Source organism: Takifugu flavidus, chromosome 8 (genome assembly GCF_003711565.1).
Source record: "Takifugu flavidus isolate HTHZ2018 chromosome 8, ASM371156v2, whole genome shotgun sequence".
NCBI classification, from domain to species: Eukaryota; Metazoa; Chordata; class Actinopteri; order Tetraodontiformes; family Tetraodontidae; genus Takifugu; species Takifugu flavidus.
Window position 1 is genome coordinate 9,358,329 of NC_079527.1, and position 27,875 is coordinate 9,386,203.

Consider the following 27,875-nt stretch of genomic DNA (forward strand, 5'->3'; position numbering starts at 1 on the left):
TTGCGTGTGTGCAGAAGCCGGAGTGCCTTTTGTTCTTTTGTATGGAGGACTAAAAAGGAGCACTAAAAGCTTGAGGCATGTGCCCACAAACATCCGCCCACACAGCCACCTGCAGAAACCTGTGTCCACACCTCAGCTGGGCCTCTGCAGCCTCTCATTACTAAAGTCTGGGACATGTCATCCAATAAAACATCAGGTTGTGTGTGTGTGTGTGTGTGTGTGTGTGTTCCAGAGGCTGTGAAAGTAACTTCACACCACAACTGCGTGCGTGAAGGATAAAGAAGCTGCTTGTTTAGCCACTTCTGTGGAAAATCCCAAAACTACCGTATTGCTCAATAAAGTAAGCCAACAGGACTGTAAGAGCGTTCGTGTGGAGATCCAAACTAGAGGGACATCTTTAGAGCATGTGTGTTTGTTTACTTCAAAAGAGAAAAAGCCCTTAAGGCCCTTATGTTGTTAGCATGCTCACACATTGCTATGACCTGTTTAAACGCCAGACTATCTGTTTTCAGCACATCAACAAAGAGAATAATTACCTGCATTTGTGAAACGTGGCCACAGGATTGGACAGTGGTGGCCAGAACAACGCAGATTCTTCTTTTGCTCCTGGTGCCGCTGCTTTGGTCTCCATTGTTACAGTTGCGTTGTGCGGGTTCGGCCACTAGATGTCTCAATTTCTCATGTTGCATCAAGAGAGCGTTGAGATACTTAAAAGTATTTTCTGTATGCTCGTGTATAAGACATTTTAATGTGTTATTATTCGTATTATGATAAAAGTCACAACTCTTCTTTTAGTAAGCAGTAAGTCCTATAGAAGCGTTTTTTATCGGAGAGCTACAGACAGAGCAGGTACCTCTAAATGCTTGTTGCCCTGCCAAAAATAACCCTTTTATTCCTAAATTTTATATGGAGGAGTTGGATTTGATGCTTTAGAAAAATCCTTATTGACAAACTGTTTGGGAATATAATAGGACCACCGTAAGGGTCACTGATGTTTTCTGAGACCACATGATCAACTTTAATCGGATTTGTTTATTTTCAATTTCCTGGTAATTTGGTACCAACGGTGGTGATCATCTTCTCCAGGCCATGAAGGCCGAGGCTTTGACTCCACGTCCCCGGCATTATAATGACTATGGAAGAGAAAAATGGACAGAGCTAGAGCGGCCAATAACAGACATGGGGAGAACTATTAATAGCCTCCACTAACAAAAGAGAGGGAGAGAGGGAGACAATTGGGGGTGCAGTTAAATAGAGGGACTCCAAATCTTCAGCCCCATCTCTGATTTGTCAATTGTGCAGCTGCTGTTGTTTCATCTCGTTCTCCTGCTCTGGTAAGGCTCTCTGACTGCGTTGTGCTGTGAGGCCTATTTCGTCTTTCTGTGTAGATTTGATAGAGAAGGACAGTCCTTATATATTTTTATTTTCTGGTAAATCTGTTTAAATTTGTTGTAAGGAGCTGAAGGATGGAAGACTGAGCATGTAGGTGTTTGCAGGTTGATTCTGAATGATGGAGATCATGGGCATAATTCTCAGCAGACTGAGCTTTTTCTATACAGTATGTTCTATGGGAGATCCATCAAAATTAGTCAGAATAATCTGTTGCATTGTGTAGCAAAGGCTGATCTCTTCATATGTGACGCTGGTGTGAACCTCACTGGCACTTCTGGACCACAGAAGCTCATAAGCATCCACGAGCGTCAGTAAATCCCCCGATCCAGTCGGCACCCCGGGGCCCACAATCGCACCCCACAGCTGTCTGTCAGATGTCTTCTGCTCTATTCTGGGGAGACAGACCACTCTAAATTCCTGTCCCTGAGATAATCCGCTGGAGAAAGATGGGATAAAGGAATTGGTGGGGGTAGATCAGTCTGGAATTTTTTTTTACTCCACCGGAGCAGCTCAGAACACAGATACACGAGTGGTGCCATTCCAAACTGGAACACAATGGTAAACTGAGAGAGGGACAAAAGCAGAAAACAATCGAGGTTATGTGAGGCGGAGATGAACGAGTGATATAAATCAGCTGTTGATGGGATAAAGGGCAGAAGGCCACAGGGGGAGGAGGGGGGGACGTGATGACTGAGGCAAAACATGTGGAAGATGAGATCAAAAGATGAACTGGGAGCCAGACTATACTCTAATAGTTTGCATTTGGTTCTGAAAAGTTCCAAAGCAGAAGAGTCTGAAGGCCTGAGACACTTTAGAACCTATCAGAGCACCATCATTTGAAGCTTTGTTTTACAAAGTGTCCCTGAATTCACCTTCTCTGAGGATGGAGATTTATTTTGGAAAACTGGCATTTTTACATCTGGAAGCTTTGGTCATGTGATGGATTTTTTCTCCCCACAGTGCTGTTGGATGAACTAAAATAACCCTTTCCTGTCCCTCTCCCTCATTCTGAAACATCAAACTACTTTTATTTTAACAGTCACCTTTACCCGTCTGATTTCTTCCTATTTTCTTTTGGGGCGGGGGGCACTAATTGTTTTTTCTTCTTCCACTTTTCCATTAAATTACTCAGTTATGCTCCAGCTGTCTCCATTTCAAGTCTGTTGCTTTTTCACATCCTCTATGTTGCTTGACTGTTTTTAACGACACCAGAAGTTTCGCCTCAGGTAGAAGAAGAATCGATGAAAAGGCCGTCAGCAAAGATGTTTGTTGACTGTTTAAAGTTTGTTTTGCAGCTCTAATTAAACAAATGTGAAGTACTTGGGACTGTAAAAAAGGCACAAGATCCCTGTCAACAACCACATCAGATGAACATCCTTTATTCAGGAGGTCACAGCACGTTATAATGTGACGGATCTACTGTCTGACACAACAAGATCACATAAAGATGATGGTGTAGCTCCACTTCTGCCAACTATGCCAACCACTCAGTGTTTACCAGCACATAAAAGATTTTTAAATGTGTATTCTGACTGTAGTAATGGAGTAAAAATAGTGGCAGTGGTGCAGTGTTAAGACGCCTGCTGACAGATGACATTTATTAAATGGGGCCAGGTATCAATCCTGCCCCTAAATGGTCATGAGGAAAGCCGGACAATTCTCTGTCTGTGTCTCTCCCCCAGTGAGATACCGTCAGCAGGATGCCCGAGCATGCGTGAGTAATCTGACTGGCTTCTAATTTTAGACCAACCACTCATTTACAAGCAGACGGTTGTTTTTAAAATTCAAAAATGGTTTCTGCATTTTTTCTTCTTTAACGCTTATCTGTTTTCTCTTACAGGCCAGAGGTAAATAAGCTTTTGTAGCTCCTGAATCCAACAAAAATCATTCAGAACATGCAGACATTTAACTGGAATAATTAGCAAATATTTTTTCAATTTGAATTTCCAGAGAAAACCCAAGATCTCAGCTTCTAGAAAGCTGATGCTCAAGGTGAGATCATAACACGAGCATGTACTATACCATCCCGGCCACAGGGGCCAGAAGTTATTGAGGGTTAATTCTATAATATGCAAACAACTGAGCATCATGTGTCTTTCCACTGAGAGCTGCACTTTTCTTTGCGTATGTAAACATCGATTCATATGCTGAGTGTCATGTGTGCAGAGTTTGATGGTGGCCAAAGCCAAAGAGGAACTGGAACAAGAGATCCTCATAAAAGAGGAGGAGAAGCAGAAGTACCTGTCGGAGAGAGCACCTCCCCTTAACACCAGTGGCCTCAACCTTCAGCAGCTTCAGGTGAACCAGTCTCAGTAGACTTTTTATTCTCCTTTAACCTTCCTGGACCTCTGCCCTCCATTGAGCCACACAGCCTCGTTTCCAAAAGTTCTGATGAGAATAAACACTCAGAAAGGCATTTTATCCATTCACTGTGTGTTTTGTGCATGTATGTGCAGGATCTCTGCAGAGAGCTCCATGAGAAGGTGGATGTGGTGGATGAGGAGCGTTATGACATCGAAGCTAAAGTCATGCTCAACACACGCGAGGTACACATCATGCCCAGTGAATGACGCGACATGGGGGTAGCAAATTTCACTAATTAATGCTTAGAACTGCTCAACCCCCTTGTGTAGATCAAAGATTTGAACATTAAGGTGTTGGACCTGAGGGGGAAATTCAAGAGGCCTAACCTGAGGCGGGTGCGAGTGTCTGCTGACGCCATCCTGCGCTCATTGTTGGGCTCCAAGCATAAAGTCTCCATGGACCTGCGGGCCAACCTCAAGTCTGTCAAGAAAGAGGACACTGAGAAGGTGTGTGCAGAAGTTAAAGAAAACGGCACATAGCCAGTAAAACGCATAGCTTCCTTTAGGCAGTGTTGTCACCCTGAAGAGACCTGAAAAGTGTGTTTATATAAGTGATTAAAGGCGCGGCACAAAAGCAATGATCAGAGAGGAGACGCTCTTGTGTTTCTGCTCTGTGTGTGTGTGTGTGTGTGTGTGGTGTGTGTGTGTGTGTGTGGTGTGTGTGTGTGTGGTGTGTGTGTGTGTGTGTGTTTCCTATCACGCAGCCTTTTATATCCATCTGCTGCCTGTCTCTGTAGAAGCGGCCCGTCGAGGACAGTGACTGGAGGAAGAACGTGGAGGCCATGTCTGGGATGGAAGGAAGGAAGAAGATGTTCGATGCCGCCAAGGGTCCTGCCCAGTGACATCACCGCCGCTCCATTCCAGCTGCTTGGCCGCGTGTTCACTGCTGTGCAACTTCCTGGATTGACTTACATTTCCTTAAAAGGGGTTTCTCCCTATTTTGTATTTTTAATTTGCTTGGGAAGTTTTTTTCCAACAGTAATTAAAAAACACAACAGTTAACCATTAGCGTGTCACTTGAGCAAAATTCCATCTGCTGTGTATTTAATACAATGAAACACAAAGAGAATCATATGAACCATTCTTTTTTATGTGTCTAAAATCCAGTTATACCCCTTGTCGTGTTGGCTCCTGTAATATTTGGCTTCCTACTGCAGCAGAGGTACTATTACAACTCTATATTGTGCCTCATGTGGCTGCTTCTGACATCTAAGCAAGAAATCCTAATATGATAGTAATTTGCAGCAAAACAATCGCTATTATGTTGCAGCCTTTTGTGTTTTAATAAGGGAACTGAGAGGCTCTTGAGTGACACTGCTGCTGAAGGTTGCTTTCCCTTTTGAACCAATCACAACTTCACCACAACAGTGCTGACTTATTAACTAAGTAAAAGTAAAATAAATTTATATTAGTGTTTATCCATTCAGTTACACATTGCAGACGTAAGCAAGAGCACATTATATGTGCACATATTGACCACCTGCCCAGACTAACATCCTGTCCAAAAGCTATAAAACAGTATTCAAAGTGATGTCTGCTTTGCATGTTCTCAAATTGAGCTCTGAAAATGGATCTATCATTATCGCTGACACCAGAGGATGCAAAGAGCCGGCAGCAGTCGCGGGTTTGATACGTCGCTAACGTGATCAGGACGGCAGACAGGCAGAACAATGTCGGGGCGGGCTGCTGCTGCTGCTGCTGCGCGCACAGCCTCCTATCTCTGTCAGATAAAACGTTAAAGCGAACGTGGGTGCAGCAGGCTAAAACGAAAGCCCAATAAAAGCAAGATGTGGCTCCAAAGCTGCACCACATATTTTTTTTCCTGTGACTTCAGATATGATACAAGTAGAATCAATTTATGGCGGCTGTGTCGGACTGAACCCGGGTCAGAGTCCGACACAAAGGTGTGGCCTCAGTGAGCAAATAACGCAGGGAATCGAAAGCACAAATAGCGTTAAAAGTTTTAAATGTTTGCCTGTATTGCCTGTTAAAAAAAGATTCTCAGAAGTGACGACTTATGGCAGCCTTCTACACACAACTGTGAGTTGTTTTGCCAGAAACGAAACGCCGCCCTCCACACTTTCACCTTACATGGATCACAGCACAGCCCCCACCCCTCCCCTCAGCGCTCTCCGTCTCAGGTGGATAGCTTACCTACACGGTCACGTGACTCCTCGGGGTAAAGGTGCACGGCTTTGTGCCTGACTGACTCTAGTTCAGCTGCCGCCCTCACAGTGCCATTATTTTCGCTCTGCGACTCGAGTGTGCCTGGAAACCTTCGGCTCAGTCGCCTGCCATGTCCATCAGTCGGAAGAACTGGTCGGCTCTGTCCAGGTGAGAACACAGAGCACCACGTGTGCTTCTGACAGGTGAAGGAACTCAGATTAAATCTGGCTTTCTCTGCAGTTTGTGAGAATATTTCAGTTGTTATTCTATTGAGTGTTCTAGATTTCACTGACACATGCTGAATTTTGCCATTGTTGCAATTGAAAAAAATGTGTGTTAAATGTGGGAAACTCAAACAGTCTCACCAACAGACATCAGGCTGAAGATTAGATCTGATATTAAAGGAACAAAGAGCTGTCTTTGTGCTCATAATCTGCTGATATGCAAGTAGAGCAGGTTCCATTTGACCATTTTAAAGCACAATCTTGATTTCCAGTAAACCGCCAATGTCGTTCCGGTTGATTTTGGCATGTGTATGTTTATTTTTCTGAGCTCTTGGCTTTGTTTCCTTCTGTGTTTTGCACCAGCCTGGCCCGTCAGTGGACCATGGAGGATGAAGAGGAGGTGGAGAGGGAGCGGAGGAGGAAGGTGAGGGGCTCGAGCAGCACCGCCGACCCTGAGGATGATTTTAGGGCATCGCCCAGCAACATGCCCACCAGCGACAGCAGGCCAGGGACACACCCTGTTCATGAGACCTCCCAGGTGCTCAGCAGGTAGCGCTCACCCTCTTCACTCAGGCGTTATTCATTGTTTTTGTGCTACCAAACCCAAACCTTTGTTTGTGTGCTCATGCATGCTTGTTCAAACACTTCCTTTTTGGCTTGGCTTTGAGGGGGAATTCTCAACACCTTTGCCCTGTGGGAGTGTGTCATCTGTATACTTTTCAGATGCAGGGATAAAAAATGACATCATGCATAGAAACTGAGTATGAAAACATCAACCGTCAGGTCCCTGGAGCAGCAAGAGTCTTCAAAGACAGAGAGGAGCTGTAGAACCTTTCATAAAGAAACCTGATCGGCCACTGTGCTGACAAACCCTTTCACTCCCCAGGAATAAAAAAATCTATCCATCATGCATCAACTGACGGCTCACACACATGCACGCGCACGTACATAAGTGAATTTGTGCATTTACTTCCAGTGACGAGCAGGTGCAGCTGGACTTCATGGAAATGCTGCGCGTCCGCGATGAAAAGAGGAGAATGAGGCAAGTGGAGGCGCTGAGACGCCAGAAGGAGTCGGAGGATGAAGAAGAAGCAGCAGGCTCTGTCAGGAGGGACAGTGGAAGAAAGAGAGGAGGTGGAGGAGCCAGCGTGGACATGATGGAGGACCAGGAGGACCGCGAGGAAGTGTTCTCGCCCCCAAAAGTGGCACCCAGACCACGGTCACCCAAAAAAGCTGCTTTGTACAGTGAATCCAGCAGCACCAGCAGTGACAACTTCGCCTCAGACAGACAGGTAAGAGGGCGCCACTTCCTACCATGTTCCTGTTTACATGCATAGAAAAAAAATGCTAATGTTTCTGCTAAAAAACAACACCAATGCAATAAATGTGGCAATGATCCCACTCGGATTTTAACATCTGGTTGAGTGAGAAAAAGAGCATTAATGAGACTCCATGAATAATTTAAGTGGTACTAATGAGGTAGACAAACAAGACAAAGTCACATCCAAATATCCTGCAGCGTTATTGTCACATCTGCCCACGCCCCCTCCCCCCAAAATAACGTGAGAATAAACAATAAAGTGTCATCCAGGATGGTTTTAATGTGTCGCAAACAGAGAATAACTGAATTTAAGGACATGAATGAATGTAAAAACCACCTGAATCATGTGACCATGTAATTTACCTGTAAAGCACAGATAAGGTGTGCCGGAGGTCATTATGTGAACTTTTATCTGTATCACACTCGCAGGAGGTTTAACTGAGAGATGAGGCCAGAACAATGATGTTATGTAATGCAGGGCGTGTCCCGGGACGTTGCGCTCATCAGCAGCGAGCAGTTCGTGCTCTCGGTGCTCATCTTGTTCCGTTTCGTTTTCTTTTGTCAGCATGAAAACAGAGAGTCAACCCGCAGAGACCCCGAGCCGTCGTCCAACCAGAGTCGCAAGTTTGTCAGGTTTATCAACATGAATTTCATATAAAGCAGCAAAGAGATAAAGTCTTTTTTTTTAATCAAATGGCATCCAAATCTCCCAAAACAAAAGGAACCAGAAGCTTTTATACAATCAATATCTTAATATCGTTGTTCATTTTGTTAATTCATAAATGCATTCTGCACAGACAGACATTTTCTGTAATTTAAGATGCATAAAGTTGTTGCAGGGAAGAGTGAATGCAGGTGCAATAGCAACCTTTGCCCAGTTAGCCTCTTATAGCTTTAAATCGTGTGTGTGATGTTGCAGCTCCGTGTCCATCTCACTGGACAAAGGAACGTCTGGAAGTGGGAGAGTTACTCCCACCAGCCCCCGCTCCTCGACGAGCCCCCTGACACCCGAGGAGTACTGGCAGTCCCCATGCCAGAGTCCTTCCCCAAGAGCTCTAAGCCCTGTTCAGAACGGGCACACACAGGTAGACGCTCTATATTTTCAGGGCCATTGCATTCCAGTCATTTGTACAACTTAACTCACTTTATGATTATGATCTTAAGCTAATATCAATTAATATTTTGATCAAGGTAGCATTTGTTCCTAATGTCTTAATGGCCCAATGGCCTTGGCTGAAAGGTGCTCGTACAGTAACAGCAACAAACATCTCTTGAAACAGCGCCTGTTAGTGGCCAAATGTGGACTAGACAGTGTGCAATAAAACATTCTGGGCTCCAGAGCTGCAAAAAAGTCTTTTAAGGGATTATTACAATTTTTATATGGCAGAGACAGTATATTCTGACCCTATGAAGTGGGGAAGAAACTTAAAAATGTAGTAACTCGCTGTCAATATTCAATGTAAACAAATTTATATGTTGGAATAGAGGATGGTAAAGTAAAGGTAAAGTAAAGTAAGTAGAGTAAAGTAAATAAACTGAAGCACACACAAAATAATGAATGCAGTAATAAAAGTAAATGTGTCTCAGAGGTGCAGTACTTTGGTGTATGCTGGCAATCTTAAGCTGGAAAATCTATTTTATTTCACTTTAGAATGGGAATGGTTGTTCCACCGATGGAAACTTTGAACAGGCGACCAAACCTGCATTTGTCAGGCAGAGCTCCAGGACCATTTCCTTCAGGGTAAACACACACACACACACACACACACACACACACACACACACACACACACACACATATATTGAGTTCTTCTTTGTGTGACATTTCATTGCCATGTTCTCTCCAGCCCCTTGACACAACCTCTCCATTAAACCAGCCCGCACCATAAACCCATACTTTAACCTTAAAACCAAGTTTAGTTCCACAAACTGCCTTTTGAAGCTGTGAGGACAAAATGTCCCCACTTCCTATAAAATACCCCTGCTTTGCTTGAACACACACTGAGACAGGCGGGTGAATGCTTATTTAAATGTTAAACCATGATTTCATCTCATCAGCTGGTTGGGGTCATTTGCTTCAGTCATATTTGAAGAACATTCCCTCTGGAAAACTCACACGCGCCCGTTTCTTCCACAGATGATGAGGAAGAAAGAAGAGGAGGCCGCCCCTCTGCAGAGAAGGTGAGGTCACAAACTTGTTATGTTTGGTCTGAACCTCAGTCTGATCACGGGCTGTGTGGTTGTGTTGCAGTAAGAGCGTGAGGATGACCTCTAAGAAGTTTGAATCCAACACAGTAAGAAAATGTTTCATCTATCACAACAATCCTGACCAAAAAGAGCACATGATGACATCAGTTTAACAATCTTCAGGAGCAAAATGAGGAAGCAGAAGTGTCAAATTTCCAGAGAAAGTGAGTTTTTTGGACTGGTTCCACCCTCATGGGATTTAAACGCATATGTTTCAGTCAAAGCAAGTGTACACACCTGTTGATACTGCGTTTCCAGTTCCAGGCAGAGGATTTCATCCAGGTCCATTCAGGAGAAGATGGAGAGGCTGGCTCAGGCAGCACAAGTCAGTGAAGCAACCAAAAGCAGCAGCTTTCTTTTTGTAATTATCTTGCTAATTTTGCGTTGATCTTGTATTGGAGAAATCCGAAGTAGTGCGATTTCCAGATGTGACCCAGAGGACTCTGCTGCTGTTTGATGAGGTGTCCAGGAAGAGAGAACTGTTTGAAAAGGAGTCTCAGACTGGGTCCACCAGCAGCTCTGGAGGCTCCAGACAGGTCTCAAAACCTACACTTTAACCTCACTAACTTCACCACTGTATCTGCTTCCCACTTATTATATCTCAATGTTGTTTCAGGAATTTCTGGGCTTCACAGCTGGTGTGTCAGACCGGATCAACCGCTGGCTCAGCAAGACCAAACAGCCGGCGTCCTCTCACATCCCTGTTGTAAGTATATCATATGACCGCTAGATGGCAGCATTGCTTCTTGGTTAATGCTGTAGAAGAAATAATTTTCTAATGCTGCTTAAATCAGATTATTTTGGCAAGAGCTTTAGGAAACAATATGTCTCACTATGTCAAATGTGCTTCAGTTGCCAATGTTGTGGTCATGAGCCTGCACATTTCCAATATAATTATTAGTATTGCTGTAATGTGATTATCTAAAACTATTGCCATCACAAATATCAAGGACATTAATATATTTTAAGCAGCCCTTTCCTTTTCTGTCCATTGTATAAATTGGATTTCCTCTGTGTAGGACCTGAGACACGTGGACATCAGCAGTAAGAGGACCCTGTTTGAAAAATGCGCGGAGGATGGTGTATCAAAAACCAGCGCTGGAAAATTCAAGTGAAAGTTTTGCCATTTGATTAAGAATGAAAGCTCGGCGATGACCTTTATAAGGATGAAACAAAATAATGGAAGATGTAATAAGATTTGCTTCAATTCACTGCCCTTCAGTGCCACTATCAATCCCTTTGGTGCTCTATCTGTTATAAAACAGCAGAGAGAAAAGAAGATTTGACAAACTTCACAGCTAACCTGATGAACTGACCCTTTCTTCAAGGACTTTTTTTTCTTCCTCTTCAGTGCTGGAGCAACAGAATGTGTTTCAATGGACTACAAAACATTTTAAAGTCAGTTACCTTTGGCATAACTTCTGTGATCATATTTCAGACAAAGAACCACTTTTAAATGTGTGACTGAAAAGCAAAGTAGAGGTGGGAGGAAAAGAAAAATGCCTCCATCTATAATTGCTTTGAGACATTTTGGTCATTTTCAAAAGCACTTTAAAAAGGTGAGATTTTCGACATTAATGGCAGCAACTAAATGGATTTTTGTTGTCTAATTGGGCCAAAATATGCAGTATATGTATTTTTCTTAATGAGCACAAAGGCAGTCTGTCCTTAATAAAAACGTTTTAATACAACAAAGACTGAACTGCTTTGAAAAGTTCTTTCACCATGAACTCAGCTGTCACATATCTCACTGAAGGAAGAATGATGATTGCAGCTCTGTCTCTTATCACTAGCACTGTGTGTGTGTGTGTGTGTGTGTGTGTGTGTGTGTGTGTGTGTGTGTGTGTGTGTGTGTATTTAGGTGTAGGTGTGTGTGAGTGATTTTGACCTTTCTTTCACTACAACCCACAATAGTGCATGCGGCATCCTTACCTCCTTTTTAGGGAATGATGATAACAGTGCACACTATCTAAAAAGGTATTAATAACACAGCGGTGGGGTGGGGGTGGGGGGGTCTGAGAGCCCCTCCAGTGTGTCTCTTCACCCCTCAGGGACTCACTTCACATTCCCGGCAGTCACACTCGAGCCCTCTGGTCAGTTACCGTCACTCTGCCTGATCCTCAGGTGAGTTCTGCTTGAAATGGAACCTGTTAGTAGAAGTGTGAAACTGTGCGTAAGTGACAGATTTTTGTGTTTTGTTTAGATTCACTGCCACAGGAGGAAAAGACTTTCCTTTATGTCTGACACAGAGGAAACGGTGGAGGAGTACGAGGAGTAGGCTCTCATTTTCTCCTCTAATACACCAGCCAACACAAATATTAGACAAATATTAATAAGGAATTGATTACATTACCTCTATTTGCTCCCATAGAGTGTAAATTATGATGTCTCCTGTTTAAAAATGTTTACTGTTTGTGTTTTTCCAGAGAAGTGGAAGGTAAGAAACGACTCCTCATACTAAGGTGATCTGATATTGGACTTTACTGTTATATTAAGTCGTTCTGAAAGTATATTTCTGCATAATGTGATGCAGTCAAGCACAAGTTGTGTGTTTCCAATGTTTCTAATCCTCCTGTGTGTTTTCCTGGTTGTGCGATGTAGAAGAGGAGGCCGATGAAGGTTTGTGACAGCAGGTTTAATAGCTGCACGTTTGGATCACAATTATTCTTGTTCACAAGAAAAATGCACATAAAACTGAAGCCACGGCTGCAGCCTGGATGAAGCAGCTGAGAATTTTACTGTGCTCAGCAGGTGAGCAGGAGGTAGAGGAGGAGGAGGAAGAGGAGGATGCGGAAGGTAAATTATTTACAATCCCATTACTACGATTGAACATTGGCTTCATATTCCCAAAGAACTACCACGCTAGTTCATAAAGAAAACACAAAGATAACAGCTCACTTTTCATTGTAAAAACAGTCCCGACAGCCTCCAGCAGAATAGTTCCAAAGTTAAAAAGGTGTTTAAATATGAGTGTGGGGTGTGTGTGACGGAGCTGCTTGTCAGTCTTCACCTTCACCTGCATGACAGCATCTCCCAGATCAACGCGCTTCGGGTTTTAGCCAACGGCACAAATGTAATTAAGCTTTTATTATTCATACCTTATTTTCTTAATTTCTGTATTTTTCTTGTTAGCATAACATCATTGTGAAAATTTCACATCTTGGGATAACTATTCCTAAAACCTGAAACTGTCTCACAAGTATAGTGAATTTAAATAAGAGGTTGGCCTTGAAAATAGTTGTCATAAATAAAATAATATACCTTTACGATGTAACCCACTGCTATTAAGGCCCCCAAAGTAGATAAAACATGTATATCTCTTTATCTCTCTTTTGTACACACGCACAGTTCACGTTGATCATTTTTATAAAGGTGTTTGGGCATCTTGTACTTTTTGGGCTGGCAGAAAAGGAGGATTTATTTCACTTGAGTTGGTTTAAGATGGTGATAAAATGACTCACCGTGTCTCACCGACTTATCACCCTTATGTCTATTTGCTGCTCAACATGCTTCGATTACCAGAGGGCTTGCAGGAAGAAGACAAACCTGCTGCAGAGGAGGAGGAAGAGGAAGACCCAGAACACGGTGTGACTTTTTAAAAAAAGGCTGACCTACTTGGGTTTTTTTCTCTGTAGTCAGGTTTTGTATTTAGTTTTCCTGTGCGCATGTCAGCAGCCTGTCTTCTATCAGAGTCAGGAGACAGTAATCTGCTCGCTCTTGACTTGACTTTGGTAGGCGAAAGTTGACGGATTTAGCTCAGGGTTTTAGCACCCAGCAGACAAAGCAATATCTCACAAAGCCCCCGTTCCTGGTTGACGTAAAGCATTAGCCATTCAAGTATTTGACTTCTTGTTTGACAAGGAAACCCAGTTTGGACAGATACGTCTGCTAAAGGTGTCTGGCAAAGAGAATAAACTAAATATACGCAAATACATATATGTATAAATTCATATCACTGTGTGTGTTTTACATAAAAACTATACATTGGATCTGCTACACTGACAGTTGAAGGTTATCCGTCCATCACTGGACAAGTGTGTAACAATATGCTGCAGTTAATCACTTAAATTCACAGTTTTGTTACTACTTTATTACCATTGACAGGGCAAAAGGAAATATTTGCCTCACAGGCTTCACTTTTTATTGTGTGATTTTATATGCATCCTTACTGAACATTACACTATATATTACCATATAGTATAGTATATGGCAGGTTAGTGTCTCAAGAGGATGTGATCTCATGAATTTATGAATGTAGCTTTAGCCTAGACTTAGGAAAGGTAAGTAGGTGAGGAAAACAAATCAATTTATAAATCCGCTCTTTATATTCATAAGAACATTAAGCTGTTAGTTTATGGCCGTTGCCGCTTCAGTAATCTCTTAAGTGAGTGTCACTGAGAGGTCATGGATGCCAGAGCTGCTTCTGAGAGTAACACCTCATTATCACCATCTGTCAACATCTCAGAATGCTAATAATGAAACAGGCAAGTAAAATCTACAGCATGAGCGAATGCAATGATGTAACGCCGCTCACATTTCACATGTTTTTAATCTAGTTTCAGATGGAGAAGCAGGGGAAGGAGAAGGTAAAACTACATTTTTGGCTCCTTGACACGTGTCATTTATTTGTCGATCTACTGGTTACTACAATTACACCTTTTTGCATATATTTCTATTATCTTTCATATTTTTTCCCTTTATCTGTACAGGGGAAGAGGCCAAACCAAAATTCAAGTGAGTATATGTGCAAATGTAGCCTGCTCCCCCTTGTTGCTTGGACATTAGACCTGTTTGGAGATATGATTGTAAAAAAAGAAAAAATGAAGAATAATTTAAGCTAACACAGCACAAGTACAGACATGCAAGAATGTTGAGAGATGAGGTCTTCACACACTGAAGCTGCTGCTCATATTTCATGGCTAAATGTCGGTGACATTCATGAACACTTTACCCTGCGACTTTGTATGTAATCGTGTTGTTTACCTTTTTCAGGCCATTTATGATGCCTAACCTGATCCCTCCAAAGATTCCTGATGGAGAAAAAGTGGATTTTGATGTAAGTGAGGAAGAAAAGGAAATAAAAGCACCATTGGGGGGCCCTCTGGATGCTGTGACATTTGGGATCAATAAGAGATTTTACTATAAATCAATGAATAAAAGTGGTGAACCTCGTGTCTCTGCAGGATATTCATCGTAAAAGGATGGAGAAGGACCTGATGGAGCTCCAGACCTTGATCGAAGTTCACTTTGAGAGCAGGAAAAAGGAAGAAGAGGAGCTGATTCACCTGAAAGAGCGAATTGTTAGACTTCATGGCTAAAGTTGCTCAAATAGAAGCAGAGTTTGTCAAACTCCTTCATCAGGACGTGCTAACACGAGGTCTGTTATGCAGGAAAATCGCCGGGCTGAGCGAGCAGAGCAGCAAAGGATCCGCAGCGAGAGGGAGAAAGAGCGGCAGAAGCGTCTGGAGGTGTGAGCGTGTGCAAGCTGCCACCCAAAATGCATTCGCAGAATCCACATAATCAAAGAAAAATGGTCTTTGTCTTCTCAAATCTAGGATGAGAGAACTCGTAAGGAAGAGGAGGAAGCCAAGAGGAGAGCCGAAGATGATGCCAAGAAAAAGAAGACCCTCACCAGCCTCCATTTTGGAGGGTACATGCAGAAGCTGGTGGGCACACTGAGCACCGTGGTGCATTTTTATTGAAGTATCTAGAAGGTGGGTCCTGATTCCTTCGACGTGTCTGTAGACAGAAAAGCGCAGTGGCAAAAGGCAGACGGAGAGAGAGAAGAAGAAGAAGATCCTGAGCGAGAGACGCAAATCACTGGACATCGACAACTTGAACCAAGAGCGGCTCAGGTAGTTGCAGGTTGTCAGGCGAACTGCTGAGGTGATGACAAGAATCACGGAAAAAAACAGGGAGAGCTACATTGTTGCATTTCTACTTCTCGCAGAGATAAAGCCAAAGAGCTGTGGGAGTGGATGTACCAGCTGGAGGCAGAGAAGTTTGAGCTGCAGGACCAGATCACCAAACAGAAATATGAGGTGTCTGTGGTCGTTTCTTTTCCAACATATCTGGGGTCCTGGGCTAGGCTTAATTCGCTAAATTCGGTCAGGGCACCATCATGTCAGCAGTGTGTGTGTGTGTGTGCGTGTGTGTGTGTGTGGGGGGGGGGGGGGGGGGGGGTTCAAATTGCTACATTCAAAGTACAGTAATTAGTTTAGACACAGTTTTAAGGCTTTGGGTAGAATTAGTATTATGTTAGGGTTGAAGGTTAGACTAAATGGTTACCATTACTCCTGGGGAATGTGTTGTCCTCACAAAGACAGAAGTATAAGGATGTGTGTGTGTGATTCAAAGAACACTGGAGTAACTTTAAAATACTCTATTTTCATCCAGATCAACGTGCTGAGGAATCGAGTCAGCGACCATCAGAAATCGTGAGTTCCAAATCTGAGTTGCACCTCAGTTTACAGCGATGAATCACAGAAGAGAGAGCAGAACTTTAAGTATTCTGACCTTTTGTACAAAAATCTGAAGGACCCTTGAGGCCCATCCTGTCAGGCAAAATTTCCAGTATGTCACTCCGCCTTCACGTAAATTTGACCGGCTCAGTCCTAAAAAGCACACTATTCGGAGACAACAATCACAGTGTTAGAGTGTGGGAATAATATTCTTACCAATCCAACCTGAAGAACCTCTCTCCAATTAGAAAAGAAACTGTCACAGTTCCAAATGATCCTCCCTGTGATGCCTCACATGGCCGTTCATTACAACCAAACTGTTAAACAGGACAAGTGCTCACTGCACAGACATGTCAAAGTATCGATGTCAAGGATGATCAATGCATCTTCTGGGCATCTTAAAACACTGATTTAAGAATAGATATCTGGACGTTTCTGGAATAAAGCCCTATTTGAAAGAGCCACATATGGCATGGTCAAATCAGCTCATGCGGCAGATAAGACATTTTGTAATCTGCACTGTAATCTATATAACAGACACTCCTACGAGCAGAACATGTAGTGTGTGGCAGGACTTTGCCCATCACTTACCAAACTGTCGAGCCGGGGCCGTGTGTGTGTGTGTGTGTGTGTGTGTGTGTGTGTGTGTGTGTGTGTGTGTGTGTGTGTGTGTGTGGTGTGTGTGTGTGGGTGTGTGTGTGGGTGTGTGTGGGTGTGTGTGGGTGTGTGTGCCTACAGGAGTGGCAGCCGCTGAAAGACTTTCTTTTCTGTCTGCTGGGTTTTATTTCTTTTGGCATGGAGAAGCTGAAGAGTTGTGCAACCTTATAATGATATATATATACAAAAAAAATATGTCCTTGCTATTGAAAATCATGTCACAAAAGCAGATGGGAATAATGAGTTGACTCAGAGACAGTTAGACAAATTTTGAGAGTTATACTCTTATAAACAACAGAAAATAAGCGGAAAACAAAAGAGTGTTCCCTCGACAACAATGGTAAATAACTACAGTATGTAGGTTACAGTTGAATTTTGAGGCGAGTACACAGTCTAAGTACTTCCATCTTTTGACTTTCTTTTCCTTTTACCAGATCTAAGAGGACCAAGAGGGGGCTGAGGAAATAGATGCTGCACCCATTGGCTACTGGCTCCAAGCCTGGACTCTGCCTCCATAATTAAACTGACTCTGTATTCTTCACTCTTTCTCTTGGCTTCTCACCATTTAAACTAGCTGTGTTGTTCTGAAGTGTGTAAATAAATTAAGCTTGGTACAAAGAAAGAATTTCTTTCTTTTAACTTTTATTGGCACTCAAAAGTTCTGACAGGTTCTGACATGATTGGGGGTATGATGATACTTGGGCCAACTCCCAGAACTTCACACAACACACATGCTCCCACATCCCGCTTACACACACCTTCACCCAAACACAAACATGAAAGAGAATCATTGTATTCTCATGTAATAGTTACAACAGATTTATAAAACCTAATTCCTTTTTTACCAGCTCCTCTTTCCACTGCATGAAAGCAGTGATAAATATTCAACCAGAAGTTTGTTGAAAGCCATTATTTTTCCTGCTGCTTAAGCCAAACCTCATATGACCACAGCCTACCCAAGTTGGGCACAGTCTATCTGCAAACACATGGACCACGCAAATGTCTAGTCAGCGTGGAAAAAAAACAACAAAACATTCTAGGTTTTTTGAGCTGTCTTTCCCTTTTTTGAGTGGCCGCAGAACACATTTCATCAATAATTAGTCTACATTCCAATGAAGAAGAAGCAAGCAAACCAATTTTGTTTCAGCTTGTCTGGAAAGACCCGCAGGCCAGCGTCACAGAGCAGAGATAACAGTCGCTAGGAGATTGTTGGCGTTTGTGTTGATGGTGCTGGATGTAGAGTACCGAAATAATGAAATATTCTTTAAACATGCTATTTATTCTAGGTAAGATAAGAAACAAGGAGAGATCCCTTCCAAATACCAGAAACATTCACACATTTGTACAAAATTATATTGATGATGGGATCAATCGTTCTAACCTCAATACACAGTCGGCAAGTAACACTGTTTTGCCACTCTGGTACTTTCCACACATAACACTGTGAATGACTAAAAAGTTTTATTCGCTGTGATTAAAGAGTGAGCGTCTGATTATTTACTGACTTTAAGACACCGTCAGTGCGACCGAAAAGATAAACAATATAAAAATGAAGGGAAAACATAGAAAAGGGAAGAGTGGCTTCGGTGAGCGTGCTACGAGTTTAAAATGAACATTCATTAAATGATTCAACAACTTCCACATTAACATTTTCCCCCAAATATGTATAACAGACATGTGTGTTAAAGACCTTTTCATTCATTATTTTGCAGTAAAAAAAAAAAAAAAACAATCCACCAGGCTGCAAAAACACGAGCAATGACAAAATATCCAGAGATATTTCTCTGTTCCTAATGTAAAATGTTTACATTTAAAGGTCAAACATCTAAAATTAAATGTTTTTTTTCATTGCTGTGATTTACTTATGACACAAACATATAGTCTATATTGCTACAGTATGTAATATTAGAGAGTTTCTATTAATATTTGTTTTTTGGCTGCACAGTCTGAACTAACCTAATGTATATCTGAGATCTGCTTTCACCAGGCACCTTAAAATCCTTTAACTAACCCATCACTGTGTATCCATCCCAGGCAGTGGAGGCTGAATGTGGCTTTTAAACACACTTCAGGTTACAGAAGGATATATAGAGAACGGATCTCCATCTGACCAAATTAACATCGTTACGCCGCAGGTTTACCTTTGAAATTACATTTCTCTTACCGCGGTAGTACTGCATCACATGATTGACTATTAGGTGAACATTTTTCAGCCAAGCTGTTATGTGAAGAATGTAACCAAACTCTTGGTTCCATGGGTGTGGCCACAGTGATGTCTAAACATGCAGGCTTCCATCTGCAAGCACACACAAGGACACGAGAAAAAGCCGTCAGAAAGACAGAAAACAGAAAACATTTCAGTCGAGTGCGAATTAGTAATTCTGCACTTTCAGCGGACAATAAAACACAATATGTTCGGGGACAGAACGCACCTCTCAGACTCCCTTGCACACGCGTCATCTGTTACGTTCAATCGATAACTTGCATCGATCTGTGGACGGCTGTTGTGTTGTCATTGATGAAAAGTGATTTCCCAATCCCCAGCTGTGGACCAAAATAAATGTTTATTCTAAAAGAAGGATGTTATGATGATAAATAGGCCAGCAGAAGATCAAACGCCCGAGGCAAATGATGACATTTTGAAAATCAGAATGAAATGGTTGCTCACGTTTTGCCATATCCTGTTCTCTATAGCGATAATTAAAAGACTCAACACAGCCAATGGTCATACTATTCAGTCACTCACACCTTTACTCTCCGCTCTATATGATGGCTAACTTAACCCTTTACTGATTTCACATTACTTTTAACAAACTCTTTTTTTTTTGCGACAACGTAAGACCTGTTCTACGACTTTCAAATGTGACTCTGGACAAGAGGAGCCAATAAACCTTTGGGTGGGGCAGCAGGGAAGAGAAAGTGTCAATGAGCCAGGAGAGCATTAAAACACACATTTTAGTGGGATCCTCCTACTGCTTCTGCGAGGCAACGCAAGCATGTGCAAGGCTTCAAATAGATACAAATGTTTGTGTAATTTACCTTTTTTACAGCAGCTTGTAAATTCTTATCATTCCACAAGCTGTAGAGGAGCAGGGACGCTGCTTTGCTGCCTTTTGGGAAGGAACTGTGGGGAGAAACGGACCAGACAAGCACAAGCATGTAAACACATAATTATAAAAGGGCAAATCCCAAAATAAATAATGACTTGGAGGGAGTGTTTGGTAACAGTAACTGCTAGGGACCAGCATGTGTATTGAAAAGCTTCACCAAATTAAATGAAAGATACCAAATTCTGTGCAGCCCCTTTAAATGCAAGAGGCGACTGCTGTGTTTTCATACACTGGGAGTTAAAACAGAAGCTCACCCATTCTCACTGAGGTCAGCCAGCCCTGACACCAGCTCTTTTGTAACTATCTTCTTGCTGAGCTCAGTGTCGGCCAACATCAGAGTTCGTGCAGCGCCGCACACTGATGCTATGGCATCGTCAGAGTTTCCCATCTCCCGAGTGCTCAGGGAGAGCAGGCTGGTGAGATCAGGCAGTACCTGCTTCGCTGAGGGCACAAGACAAGACCAACAGAGTTCTAACTGTTCTACATGCAAACCACATGCCTGATGATATCAAGTGCTCCCTCCTTACCCATTGTGGTCTGAAGACAGCTGGTTCGAGCCATGTTACCCAGCAACGACACAGCATTCTTCTGCAGGCTGGGGTTAGGAGACTTTAGAAGAGGTGAAATGTGAGCCAGAGCCCCCAACTTTTGAACCAAAATCTGGGACATGGCGCTGGATCCCTTTGGTGAAAATCAAAGACAATAAACGATGAGAACAAATGAACTTTTCTTTCTTTTCTTCTATCTCTGTGATGTTGTTGCTGCTCACCACATCCTTGCTGGCAGTGAGGTTCTGCAGGACACCGCAGGAAGCTTCCAGGGTCGCATCTTTCTGGGACAAGCCGAGCAGACTCAGGTAGGACTGCATCGCCGTTGGGTGGCACAACCAGTTCACACCAGATGATGTACTTTCTTCTGGCATCTGGGTCAGGTCAAAGGAAAACTGCGAAAAGAGCAGAAAAATGAGATGAGAGGAGCTGTGGTTTTCTTTATATGGCCAGCAACATTTAGATAGTAAAGCTGGTTGAGGTGTGGTACCTCTTTCTGAGCCTTGGCGCTTTTTGGACTGAAGCAACCGATGGGGCTTTTCTGCGCATCGGATTCGGAATCAGTCTTTGGTCGGTACTTCTGGAAACACTGGGGACACTCAGACTCCAGCTGGTACGTCAGGTTATGAAGAATGCATACACAGTTTTCCACAGACTGGTGGAAACAAAAGGAAGAGACCGGAAGATTTATTTTCATATCCTGTTTAAAACAGGAGAGAAGAAACGTTAATAGGCAATATCTAATCCATCCAACATGTTTTGGTGTTTTTTTTGGTTTCATTTTATGTGGCAAGATGAAAGCTGCTTACAGCCAGGGACCTACATTGTTTGTGTATTCCCAGTTACTTATCCCGATGTAAAGATGGATTAAGCACCGTAAGAGTGCTTCTAGTTTTTTGGGCTAATGTGACTAAAATTATAGCCACGTCTTACAAATTACATTATTAACAAGATCAACCTGCAGGGAACAGCTTTACAAACATCCTCCTAGGTTTTATGGATGTTCCAGCTTGTAGTTTTTTTCTAATGTTGGTTTCAATGACAGGTTACTACAGGAAGAGAATTATTTTTCAAAGCTAAAGCAAAACACCCAGATTATCCCTCTGAACACAAAAGCTTCCACAACCAGCTTTATTCCTGACTCCAACACTACTTTAGAGAGAACTCCAGTGACCCACACTAGCGGACGTGAAATGAAGGCAACATGTCCACACCCAAAAATAAGCTGGCAGACGTGCCACTAGTTAAATATATACTCATACTGACACTGCCTGCAGTATTTACTCCTTTATGCATATGGAGAAAAAAAAGCTGGAGAAAACCTAATAGGGCAGTACATAGGTGATGATGTCTTCTGATATTTTCACAGGGACATTTAGACTTTTCTCTAACTGGACATTTCCTCCAGCGCTTTCAGAAGGATCCCAAGGCATTCCCAGACCAGCTGGGGGATATAGTCCACTTGAAGATGGAGCTCTCCCCCAAACATTATTCTACTAATCCTAATGTAAATTATACTATTTGTCATCTTGGAGACCATGTAAGTTTGCTCTTCGCAAATACAGAAGTCCTGCTGATGGAGACGAGGCATTTTACCTTGTCATCGGGGTCTTCCTCTGCAACGCAGGACTGGATGTAACTCATGAGGGAGTCGATGAGGCCACGGCAATCTCTCATGGCCTGTCTGGCTTTCAGTTTGCCACAGCTCAGGTTCCTAAAGAAATACATCTTTCAGTCAGAGTCAAGTGAAAGCACAACTGTATCATAATAGTGTCTGCTCTTTGCATTAGGATTGCATGATGAGGGTTTTTCTTAGCTTATGCTAAAAACCCATTAGAGTGCCGAGTAAGTCAAAACCTTTGTTTTTGATCCTGCACTAATTAACTGGTTTCAACACATTTTGCACACAAAGACTTTACCCGTCATACTGTTATATATTCAATTAAATATATGGTTCTGCATGCCAGTTTTTGCTGGTGCCTTTGATCCAGACTTAAAATCTAAATGTCATGCCACTGGTGCAGTGGCTGCTCTCACCGCAGGCACCCTGTGGCATTGTAGAAGACATCAGGGTGTATGTTGTTGTTGTTGGTACTGTCTGACCAGCAGGTAAATGGCACCACCACGTTTTCGGTCAGGGCGGGAAGCGCTGTCGCTATAAGTTCCTCTTTGAGCTCATCAGAAGACGACATGTTCCACAGCAGGCCTTGGTTTTGCAAGAATTAAAACACTTGATGGTTAGGAATTGTCCCATGGATGCAGCCTAATGATCTGAGGGGCTGTCCACATGAAAATGTCATACCAGTGATCTGTTTCTGGGTCTCAGTGGAATTTGTCTCTTTCAGTAGTTGTAGGGCTTTAGCTATACCACCACAGTGCTGAACCTCCAGCTTGTTACATTGGTGCTTGAACACCAGGTTCCTCAAGGCCCCAGCAGAGGCCTGGCTCACCCCAGGGTGAGGACTCCGCAGCAGAGACACAAGAACAGGGATGCCTCCCAAATTCAAAACCTGTAACAGGCAAGCAAATCCAGTTCTTCAAAGAGCACAAAGCTCTATACCAGCTAGAAAACTAAACATCATTGAAATATAATACTACTACTACTACTACTACTACTACTACTACTAATAATAATAATAATAATGCATATCGTATTATTATCTTAGCAATGCTCAGACCTGCTGTTTGGCCTGCTCCTCTTTAAAAGAAGCATGATGGATGAAGGTGGCTCCGCACTGTTGGTAGTTCTCTTCAGCATGAGATAGGTACTCAACAGCCTCTTTCAAGGTCAGGTCTACACCGGTTGTGGTACCGCTCCCCCTACAAAAGTTATGTTATATCAGTTTAGTACCAGCATGCGTGAAAGAATATATATATATATCAACGTTTCAGCCATCACATCAACAGAGAAGCCAACGATTGTCGTCGCCAACCTTTCTTTATTCGTAAAAATGTGAAACGGCATGGAAACTCACACTGTTGGCTTCTCGGACTGAGACACTTTGATGGTGCCCATCTTGCCCTCGCTTTGATACTGGGTGGTAGGAGACTTGACAGTGTGCGTCTTTGTGGTGGTTGTGTGAGATCCATTGCTGATGGTGTAGCTACTGTGTCGATTAACTTGACCATACTTAGACTGCTGGGCTTTAACGCTCTGCCCTTTGGCTCGCTAATCAAAAGAACAAAAGATATTGCTTATACGGCCTGACACACAGGAGTGTGGTTTTTATGTTGTTGTGTCATGATAAAACTCACCACTTCAGGCAAAGAAACAGCAGGAAACGAAGGAGCCAAGGTAGGGTCACTGACACTTGGTTTCACTCCATTGGGACTAATGGGCCAAATACAAATATGGTCCCGTATGCCTGAAGTGCTGGAATGTTTTTCTCTCCAGGAACTGCTGATTAGACTGTGATGTCTCTGAGAAGCAAGAAAAAAAAACATCATAAGGTTTCCAGTTAGAACAGTGCACACCAAAAACTTAATTATAAAAAAAAAAATCTGTGCATGACAGTGAAAATAAAATCTATATTTAATCAACATTTCATTAGAGGAACCTACTCCTCCGACTGCAAAGCACTTGCAAACCTCCTTTCATGTCAGACAACTGTGCACATACCAAAGTAACATAATAGTCCTCGCTGTAGACAAATTAATTTACTTCACACCTGTAAATTGCCTTTGCTCTCAGTCAGGCATTTTGATATTTGATGTGGGGAATGTGGCTAATAGGGAAGCAGGTTGGACAGACGTGTTGTTACGCGTTTGTTCTTTCAAGCCATACCGATTCCTCATCAATCGTCTTACTCTGCTACTCAGCTGCTAAAGCCCAACAGAGGAAGAATTTGTCAAAAACAATTATGATGAGGACAAACAACACCGGTGTGTGCTCAGACCGAGCTGACGGCAAGCAGAGAAATCACGAGCACAAAATCCAAAATATGTGACTTTTGATGCAGACTAATAACACACGGCGTTAATATAGGGAGTACAAAGGCAGCAAAGATAAATGTCATTTAGGTAGACAAAATTATAATTTGCCTGTCAGTTTAGGTCTTACCTGTTTTACTGGAAGCCATTCCCCCTTGATAAATAAGCTTACAACCAAGGAGACAGAAACCTGATCTCAGTGGTTATAATGGGACTCCATTTTAATATATTCTGTATCTTTGTGTCTGCTCAGGCACCACATTGACCGTCCCTGAACGGTCTTAATTTTATTTACACTGTTCTAAATTGCATAGTGGCTTGATTGTGTCTCTCACTGCAAGTCCATATGGACAAAAGTGTCGGCTAACATGTGCATTATGATTTTATGATTATGGCCATTTACACCATGCAACATGCTCTGCCCACATACCTCATGTTGCTGTTAGCCGGTCATGGTAGAACACACAACAGACATGCACACTCATGAAGTCAAAGAGGCATAACATATCCTCTGGTGTTGCATTAGCCAAACCACAACTATTACACCTGAGTTAACAGCATAAAAATGCCGCCCCTGGGAGAATTTTGGATGGAAATACGAAGATGAAATACTACAATGCTAAAAACACTTATGAAATTGGAACATGTTTTCTCAGTAAAATGTGCATTTTGTATTTATACACAACACAAACAGACAAAATAAATGAAGGATAACAGACTGCAACAAAATGGACTGGAAAATATAAAGCTAGACAAAATTATCTGTGATTGTACAGAGAAAGTGAGAGAATCAATTTGTTTTGGAATTACGTAATTATAACAAACATGGAGGTTAAATGAAAGAAACAAGTACCGATTTGCTGCCTGCTGAAGTGGTGGAGGCGATACGGCTCAAGGTTCCATTTGCCTTAGTTGGAGAGTATTTAAATGAGTTGAATTCATTTCCTGTCCAAGTCTGGGAACTGAGTCCTGTTAAAGCAGATGAGATTGGAGAACTAAGATAGAGAGATAATACTGCAGGACATGCAAGTATCCAGAAATGAGCTTTTTTCACTCTCAGAAGTGCAGGGGCCAGTCAGACACATAAATACTGGAATAAAACACAATAATGAGAAGTGGCTTTTTTTTGCTTTAAAAACACAAAAAATAGAAAACTCCAGTTTTTAATATCAACCATTACTTCTGCACAAAACAAGTGAGGTAGTGTTTTCATGTGACAACTGAACAGCCAGATCATTTAATATGTAAAGGATTAAATCTTATGTCGTCAACATGTTTGTAGGACCTTTGGTTGATGGCCTGATTGAATCATTCTTGAGCAGTACACTGCAAAAATTTAATTGCCTGTGAATAGAAATATAACTGTATTATTTTCTCAAACCAAGGAATTTCCCAAAATGATTACAAAATAAACAGATTAAACAGTAAGCTCTGAAAGCATAACTGTAGGGGGGAAAGGTGAACGCATGCTGGACAGTTCTGTTTTATTGCAAAAGAGTTAAAAAGGCTTCATTGGGGTGAACAAAAAAAACCCTTTAATATTAAATTAAAATAGTCTTAAGCCATGGGTTTATGATTATACCAAGAACTCTACATGCATGTTGAATAACACATGCTTCTATAGGTTTCATAACAGATTAAGCTTTGTTTCACTGTTGGAGACGACCAGAAACACAATGTTTGAAGGAAGGATGTGAGTTAATGAACTTTAGCACATTTTCAATCACAATCACTGGCTTGCATTGTTTGAATCTGTCTTGAACTGCACCTTTGAAAGCCTAAATTGGACCAATTCCAATTTGTATAGTTTCGAGCAGAGCCTACATACCAGTGCCACAGAGAAAGCAGTGATACACAGTTCAGGAAGGTGGAGAATAAAAGCTTTTTCAGCAGCAGTTGGGTATCACATTTCGCACAGTGACCCATTTAGTTCTGGCAACAGTCCCGTATAACAGAACACCCTGACGAAAATGACTGAAAACTATATTTATGCGGCTTGAAGCCTGGATGACACAATTTCATTATTATGCTTATGTTAATCAATCAATCATTTAGTCAATCAATCATCTCACCTTAACCCCCAAAATCCTAAACCTAAAATTCTCCATTTCTAAACTCGGCACATTGAATAGAGCGTAATAACGGAATGATCAATTTCGATCCCGTCCCCAATTGTTAGAAAAATGATTTCCACGAGCTTCACAAAGGGTTTTTTTCCCCCATTTTTTTGGTGTGTTTCTTTATCTTTTCATCCAAACTCGCTCCCTGGTCAAGTTTTGCCACATTCACTCGGTAAAAACCAGGTACGTCGCGCTTCCTGGGCACTATTAAAAACTTCTCACTTCGTGCACAAGTTTGATTGGTTGGAAAAGAAGCCTAAAATGATTTACTTCGGATCATAAAGGGATTTTTGATTTCCACCCCCGATAGTTTTAGGCAATGTGGGACGGTTTTCCGTACACACCGGTCGGTGACACAGGCGACATCCCGCCGTTCCCGCTCGGTTTGGACTTGCTCCTTTTGATGCTGTGCACCTGATCCCTCACGCGCTGATGTCCCGTGCGCAGGTTGTTGTCCGAGGGCAGCGCGAGCGACGTGTCCTCGCCGCTGTTGTTGATCCGCGCGGACTTGAACGGCTCCGCGGCCATCATCACGGCGTCGCGACTTATCGGGCAGATTTAAAAACCGAATGAAGGAGGACAATCCAGCTCCACGGCGGCAGCCTCGGTGTCGAGTACAACGACTGGACAGACGCGACCCAGCATAGGCGCGGTGGAGCTCCGCCTCCCCGACCGACCGCGCCCCGGGACTTCACACGCTGGTGGTGGGGAAGACAGGGAGGTGCCGGGGAGTGGAGGCCGACACGCCTGTGGCGCAGGCACAAATACTTTCTCTGTCTGTCAGGGGAAAAAAGTTGTTAGCCACATTCAGATAACTCAATGAATAGCTTTTTCTTAAGATAAAATGATTAGAGGTAAAATACGTGCTGAAAAAGGCCCAATCTTTTATAGAAGGATTTGAATGACATTTTAGTCAGCAGTTGGATTCAGAGTGAAGACAGATGATACTGAAGAGGCCAAAGGAGCTCTGGTCAAACCCTGATAAATACAAGCTGCAAACAGACTTTTCTTTTGACTTTTTCAGACAATAAGTGCAGGAATTCAGTGTGACAAGTGGCAGCAGCTCATGTTAGATTACTTTATAGAACAATACACATTCAGGTGGAATATTTTGCATGAATAAATCACTGGGACTGTTGGCTTTAACTGTCTTTGTAATATTGACTTTAAGATCAGAAATTGTTGTATTTTAAACGAGTTGAGTGGGAAATGACAATAATAGGACGGACAAAGAAAGTTTACAGGCACATTTTCTCTGCAGAACCGGATTGATTTGCCTGAGTTGTTCCGGGCAAACTTTCCCAGCACGCCCTTTGTCTGTCAGGGTTACTAGTGA

The 27,875-nt window shown here is 42.5% G+C and overlaps 4 protein-coding genes and 1 long non-coding RNA gene across 9 annotated transcripts; 3 read left to right on the forward strand and 2 right to left on the reverse strand.

Annotated features, from left to right (window-relative positions):
• The first annotated feature begins 1,210 nt into the window (after positions 1 to 1,210).
• On the forward strand, positions 1,211 to 4,824 carry tnni1a (troponin I type 1a (skeletal, slow)). Of its 2 annotated transcripts, XM_057041947.1 has the most exons (7): positions 1,211 to 1,334; positions 3,075 to 3,106; positions 3,343 to 3,384; positions 3,559 to 3,690; positions 3,849 to 3,938; positions 4,026 to 4,202; positions 4,493 to 4,824. In XM_057041947.1, the coding sequence occupies exons 3-7, from the start codon at positions 3,376 to 3,378 to the stop codon at positions 4,595 to 4,597; spliced, it is 513 nt and encodes a 170-aa protein (XP_056897927.1). In that variant the 5' UTR covers positions 1,211 to 1,334; positions 3,075 to 3,106; positions 3,343 to 3,375; the 3' UTR covers positions 4,598 to 4,824. The 2 variants fall into 2 exon arrangements, with proteins under 2 accessions (XP_056897927.1, XP_056897925.1); XM_057041945.1 differs by lacking the exon at positions 1,211 to 1,334 and having other exon boundaries at positions 2,885 to 3,106.
• LOC130530619 (uncharacterized) lies at positions 3,376 to 6,050 on the reverse strand. Its single transcript, XR_008951881.1, has 3 exons — positions 5,910 to 6,050; positions 4,083 to 4,176; positions 3,376 to 3,780 (listed from the first exon to the last, which is right to left on the reverse strand). It is a non-coding gene; the product is annotated as an uncharacterized LOC130530619 (long non-coding RNA).
• Positions 5,903 to 11,408, forward strand: lad1 (ladinin). Of its 2 annotated transcripts, none has more exons than XM_057041911.1 (13): positions 5,903 to 6,089; positions 6,509 to 6,694; positions 7,122 to 7,437; positions 8,032 to 8,099; positions 8,386 to 8,551; positions 9,118 to 9,207; positions 9,604 to 9,647; positions 9,718 to 9,760; positions 9,837 to 9,877; positions 9,972 to 10,038; positions 10,115 to 10,249; positions 10,330 to 10,419; positions 10,733 to 11,408. In XM_057041911.1, the coding sequence occupies exons 1-13, from the start codon at positions 6,052 to 6,054 to the stop codon at positions 10,826 to 10,828; spliced, it is 1,380 nt and encodes a 459-aa protein (XP_056897891.1). In that variant the 5' UTR covers positions 5,903 to 6,051; the 3' UTR covers positions 10,829 to 11,408. The 2 variants fall into 2 exon arrangements, with proteins under 2 accessions (XP_056897891.1, XP_056897892.1); XM_057041912.1 differs by having other exon boundaries at positions 8,032 to 8,090.
• A 302-nt stretch (positions 11,409 to 11,710) lies between these two features.
• On the forward strand, positions 11,711 to 17,456 carry tnnt2a (troponin T type 2a (cardiac)). 2 transcript variants are annotated; one of them, XM_057041923.1, is made up of 15 exons: positions 11,711 to 11,837; positions 11,917 to 11,987; positions 12,140 to 12,150; positions 12,315 to 12,332; positions 13,236 to 13,298; positions 14,276 to 14,299; positions 14,423 to 14,447; positions 14,706 to 14,769; positions 14,897 to 15,013; positions 15,104 to 15,181; positions 15,269 to 15,379; positions 15,459 to 15,568; positions 15,664 to 15,754; positions 16,110 to 16,150; positions 17,266 to 17,456. In XM_057041923.1, exons 2-15 carry the CDS (start codon positions 11,950 to 11,952, stop codon positions 17,297 to 17,299), a joined length of 825 nt encoding a protein of 274 aa, XP_056897903.1. In that variant the 5' UTR covers positions 11,711 to 11,837; positions 11,917 to 11,949; the 3' UTR covers positions 17,300 to 17,456. The 2 variants fall into 2 exon arrangements, with proteins under 2 accessions (XP_056897903.1, XP_056897902.1); XM_057041922.1 differs by lacking the exons at positions 11,711 to 11,837; positions 11,917 to 11,987; positions 12,140 to 12,150; positions 12,315 to 12,332 and adding an exon at positions 12,416 to 12,509.
• On the reverse strand, positions 17,457 to 27,308 carry LOC130530588 (plakophilin-1). Of its 2 annotated transcripts, none has more exons than XM_057041894.1 (15): positions 26,884 to 27,308; positions 25,273 to 25,388; positions 23,745 to 23,909; positions 23,465 to 23,658; positions 23,168 to 23,309; positions 22,792 to 22,999; positions 22,527 to 22,695; positions 22,086 to 22,203; positions 20,980 to 21,189; positions 20,711 to 20,884; positions 20,469 to 20,622; positions 20,196 to 20,382; positions 19,871 to 19,955; positions 19,264 to 19,375; positions 17,457 to 19,127 (listed from the first exon to the last, which is right to left on the reverse strand). In XM_057041894.1, exons 1-14 carry the CDS (start codon positions 27,068 to 27,070, stop codon positions 19,301 to 19,303), a joined length of 2,184 nt encoding a protein of 727 aa, XP_056897874.1. In that variant the 5' UTR covers positions 27,071 to 27,308; the 3' UTR covers positions 17,457 to 19,127; positions 19,264 to 19,300. The 2 variants fall into 2 exon arrangements, with proteins under 2 accessions (XP_056897874.1, XP_056897875.1); XM_057041895.1 differs by having other exon boundaries at positions 20,980 to 21,144; positions 26,884 to 27,296.
• Positions 27,309 to 27,875: the final 567 nt, after the last annotated feature.

Excerpts from the sequence above, each read along its gene's own strand:
- tnni1a (XM_057041945.1), top strand. The coding sequence starts at position 3,026 with ATGGTCATGAGGAAAGCCGGACAATTCTCTGTCTGTGTCTCTCCCCCA. Across the intron at positions 3,691-3,848 it reads TCAACCTTCAGCAGCTTCAG|GATCTCTGCAGAGAGCTCCA; the intron begins GTGAACCAGTCT and ends ATGTATGTGCAG. Across the intron at positions 4,203-4,492 it reads AGAAAGAGGACACTGAGAAG|AAGCGGCCCGTCGAGGACAG; the intron begins GTGTGTGCAGAA and ends CTGTCTCTGTAG.
- lad1 (XM_057041911.1), top strand. The coding sequence starts at position 6,052 with ATGTCCATCAGTCGGAAGAACTGGTCGGCTCTGTCCAG. Across the intron at positions 8,100-8,385 it reads CAGAGTCGCAAGTTTGTCAG|CTCCGTGTCCATCTCACTGG; the intron begins GTTTATCAACAT and ends GTGATGTTGCAG. Across the intron at positions 9,878-9,971 it reads GTGTCAAATTTCCAGAGAAA|TTCCAGGCAGAGGATTTCAT; the intron begins GTGAGTTTTTTG and ends CTGCGTTTCCAG.
- tnnt2a (XM_057041922.1), top strand. The coding sequence starts at position 12,431 with ATGAAGCAGCTGAGAATTTTACTGTGCTCAGCAGGTGAGCAGGAGGTA. Across the intron at positions 14,770-14,896 it reads GAGAAAAAGTGGATTTTGAT|GATATTCATCGTAAAAGGAT; the intron begins GTAAGTGAGGAA and ends GTGTCTCTGCAG. Across the intron at positions 15,014-15,103 it reads TTCACCTGAAAGAGCGAATT|GAAAATCGCCGGGCTGAGCG; the intron begins GTTAGACTTCAT and ends TCTGTTATGCAG.
- LOC130530588 (XM_057041894.1), bottom strand. The coding sequence starts at position 27,070 with ATGATGGCCGCGGAGCCGTTCAAGTCCGCGCGGATCAACAACAGCGGC. Across the intron at positions 22,696-22,791 it reads GACCCAGAAACAGATCACTG|GCCTGCTGTGGAACATGTCG; the intron begins GTATGACATTTT and ends TGCAAAACCAAG. Across the intron at positions 19,376-19,870 it reads TACAAGCTGCTGTAAAAAAG|CTGGGGATTGGGAAATCACT; the intron begins GTAAATTACACA and ends TTTGGTCCACAG.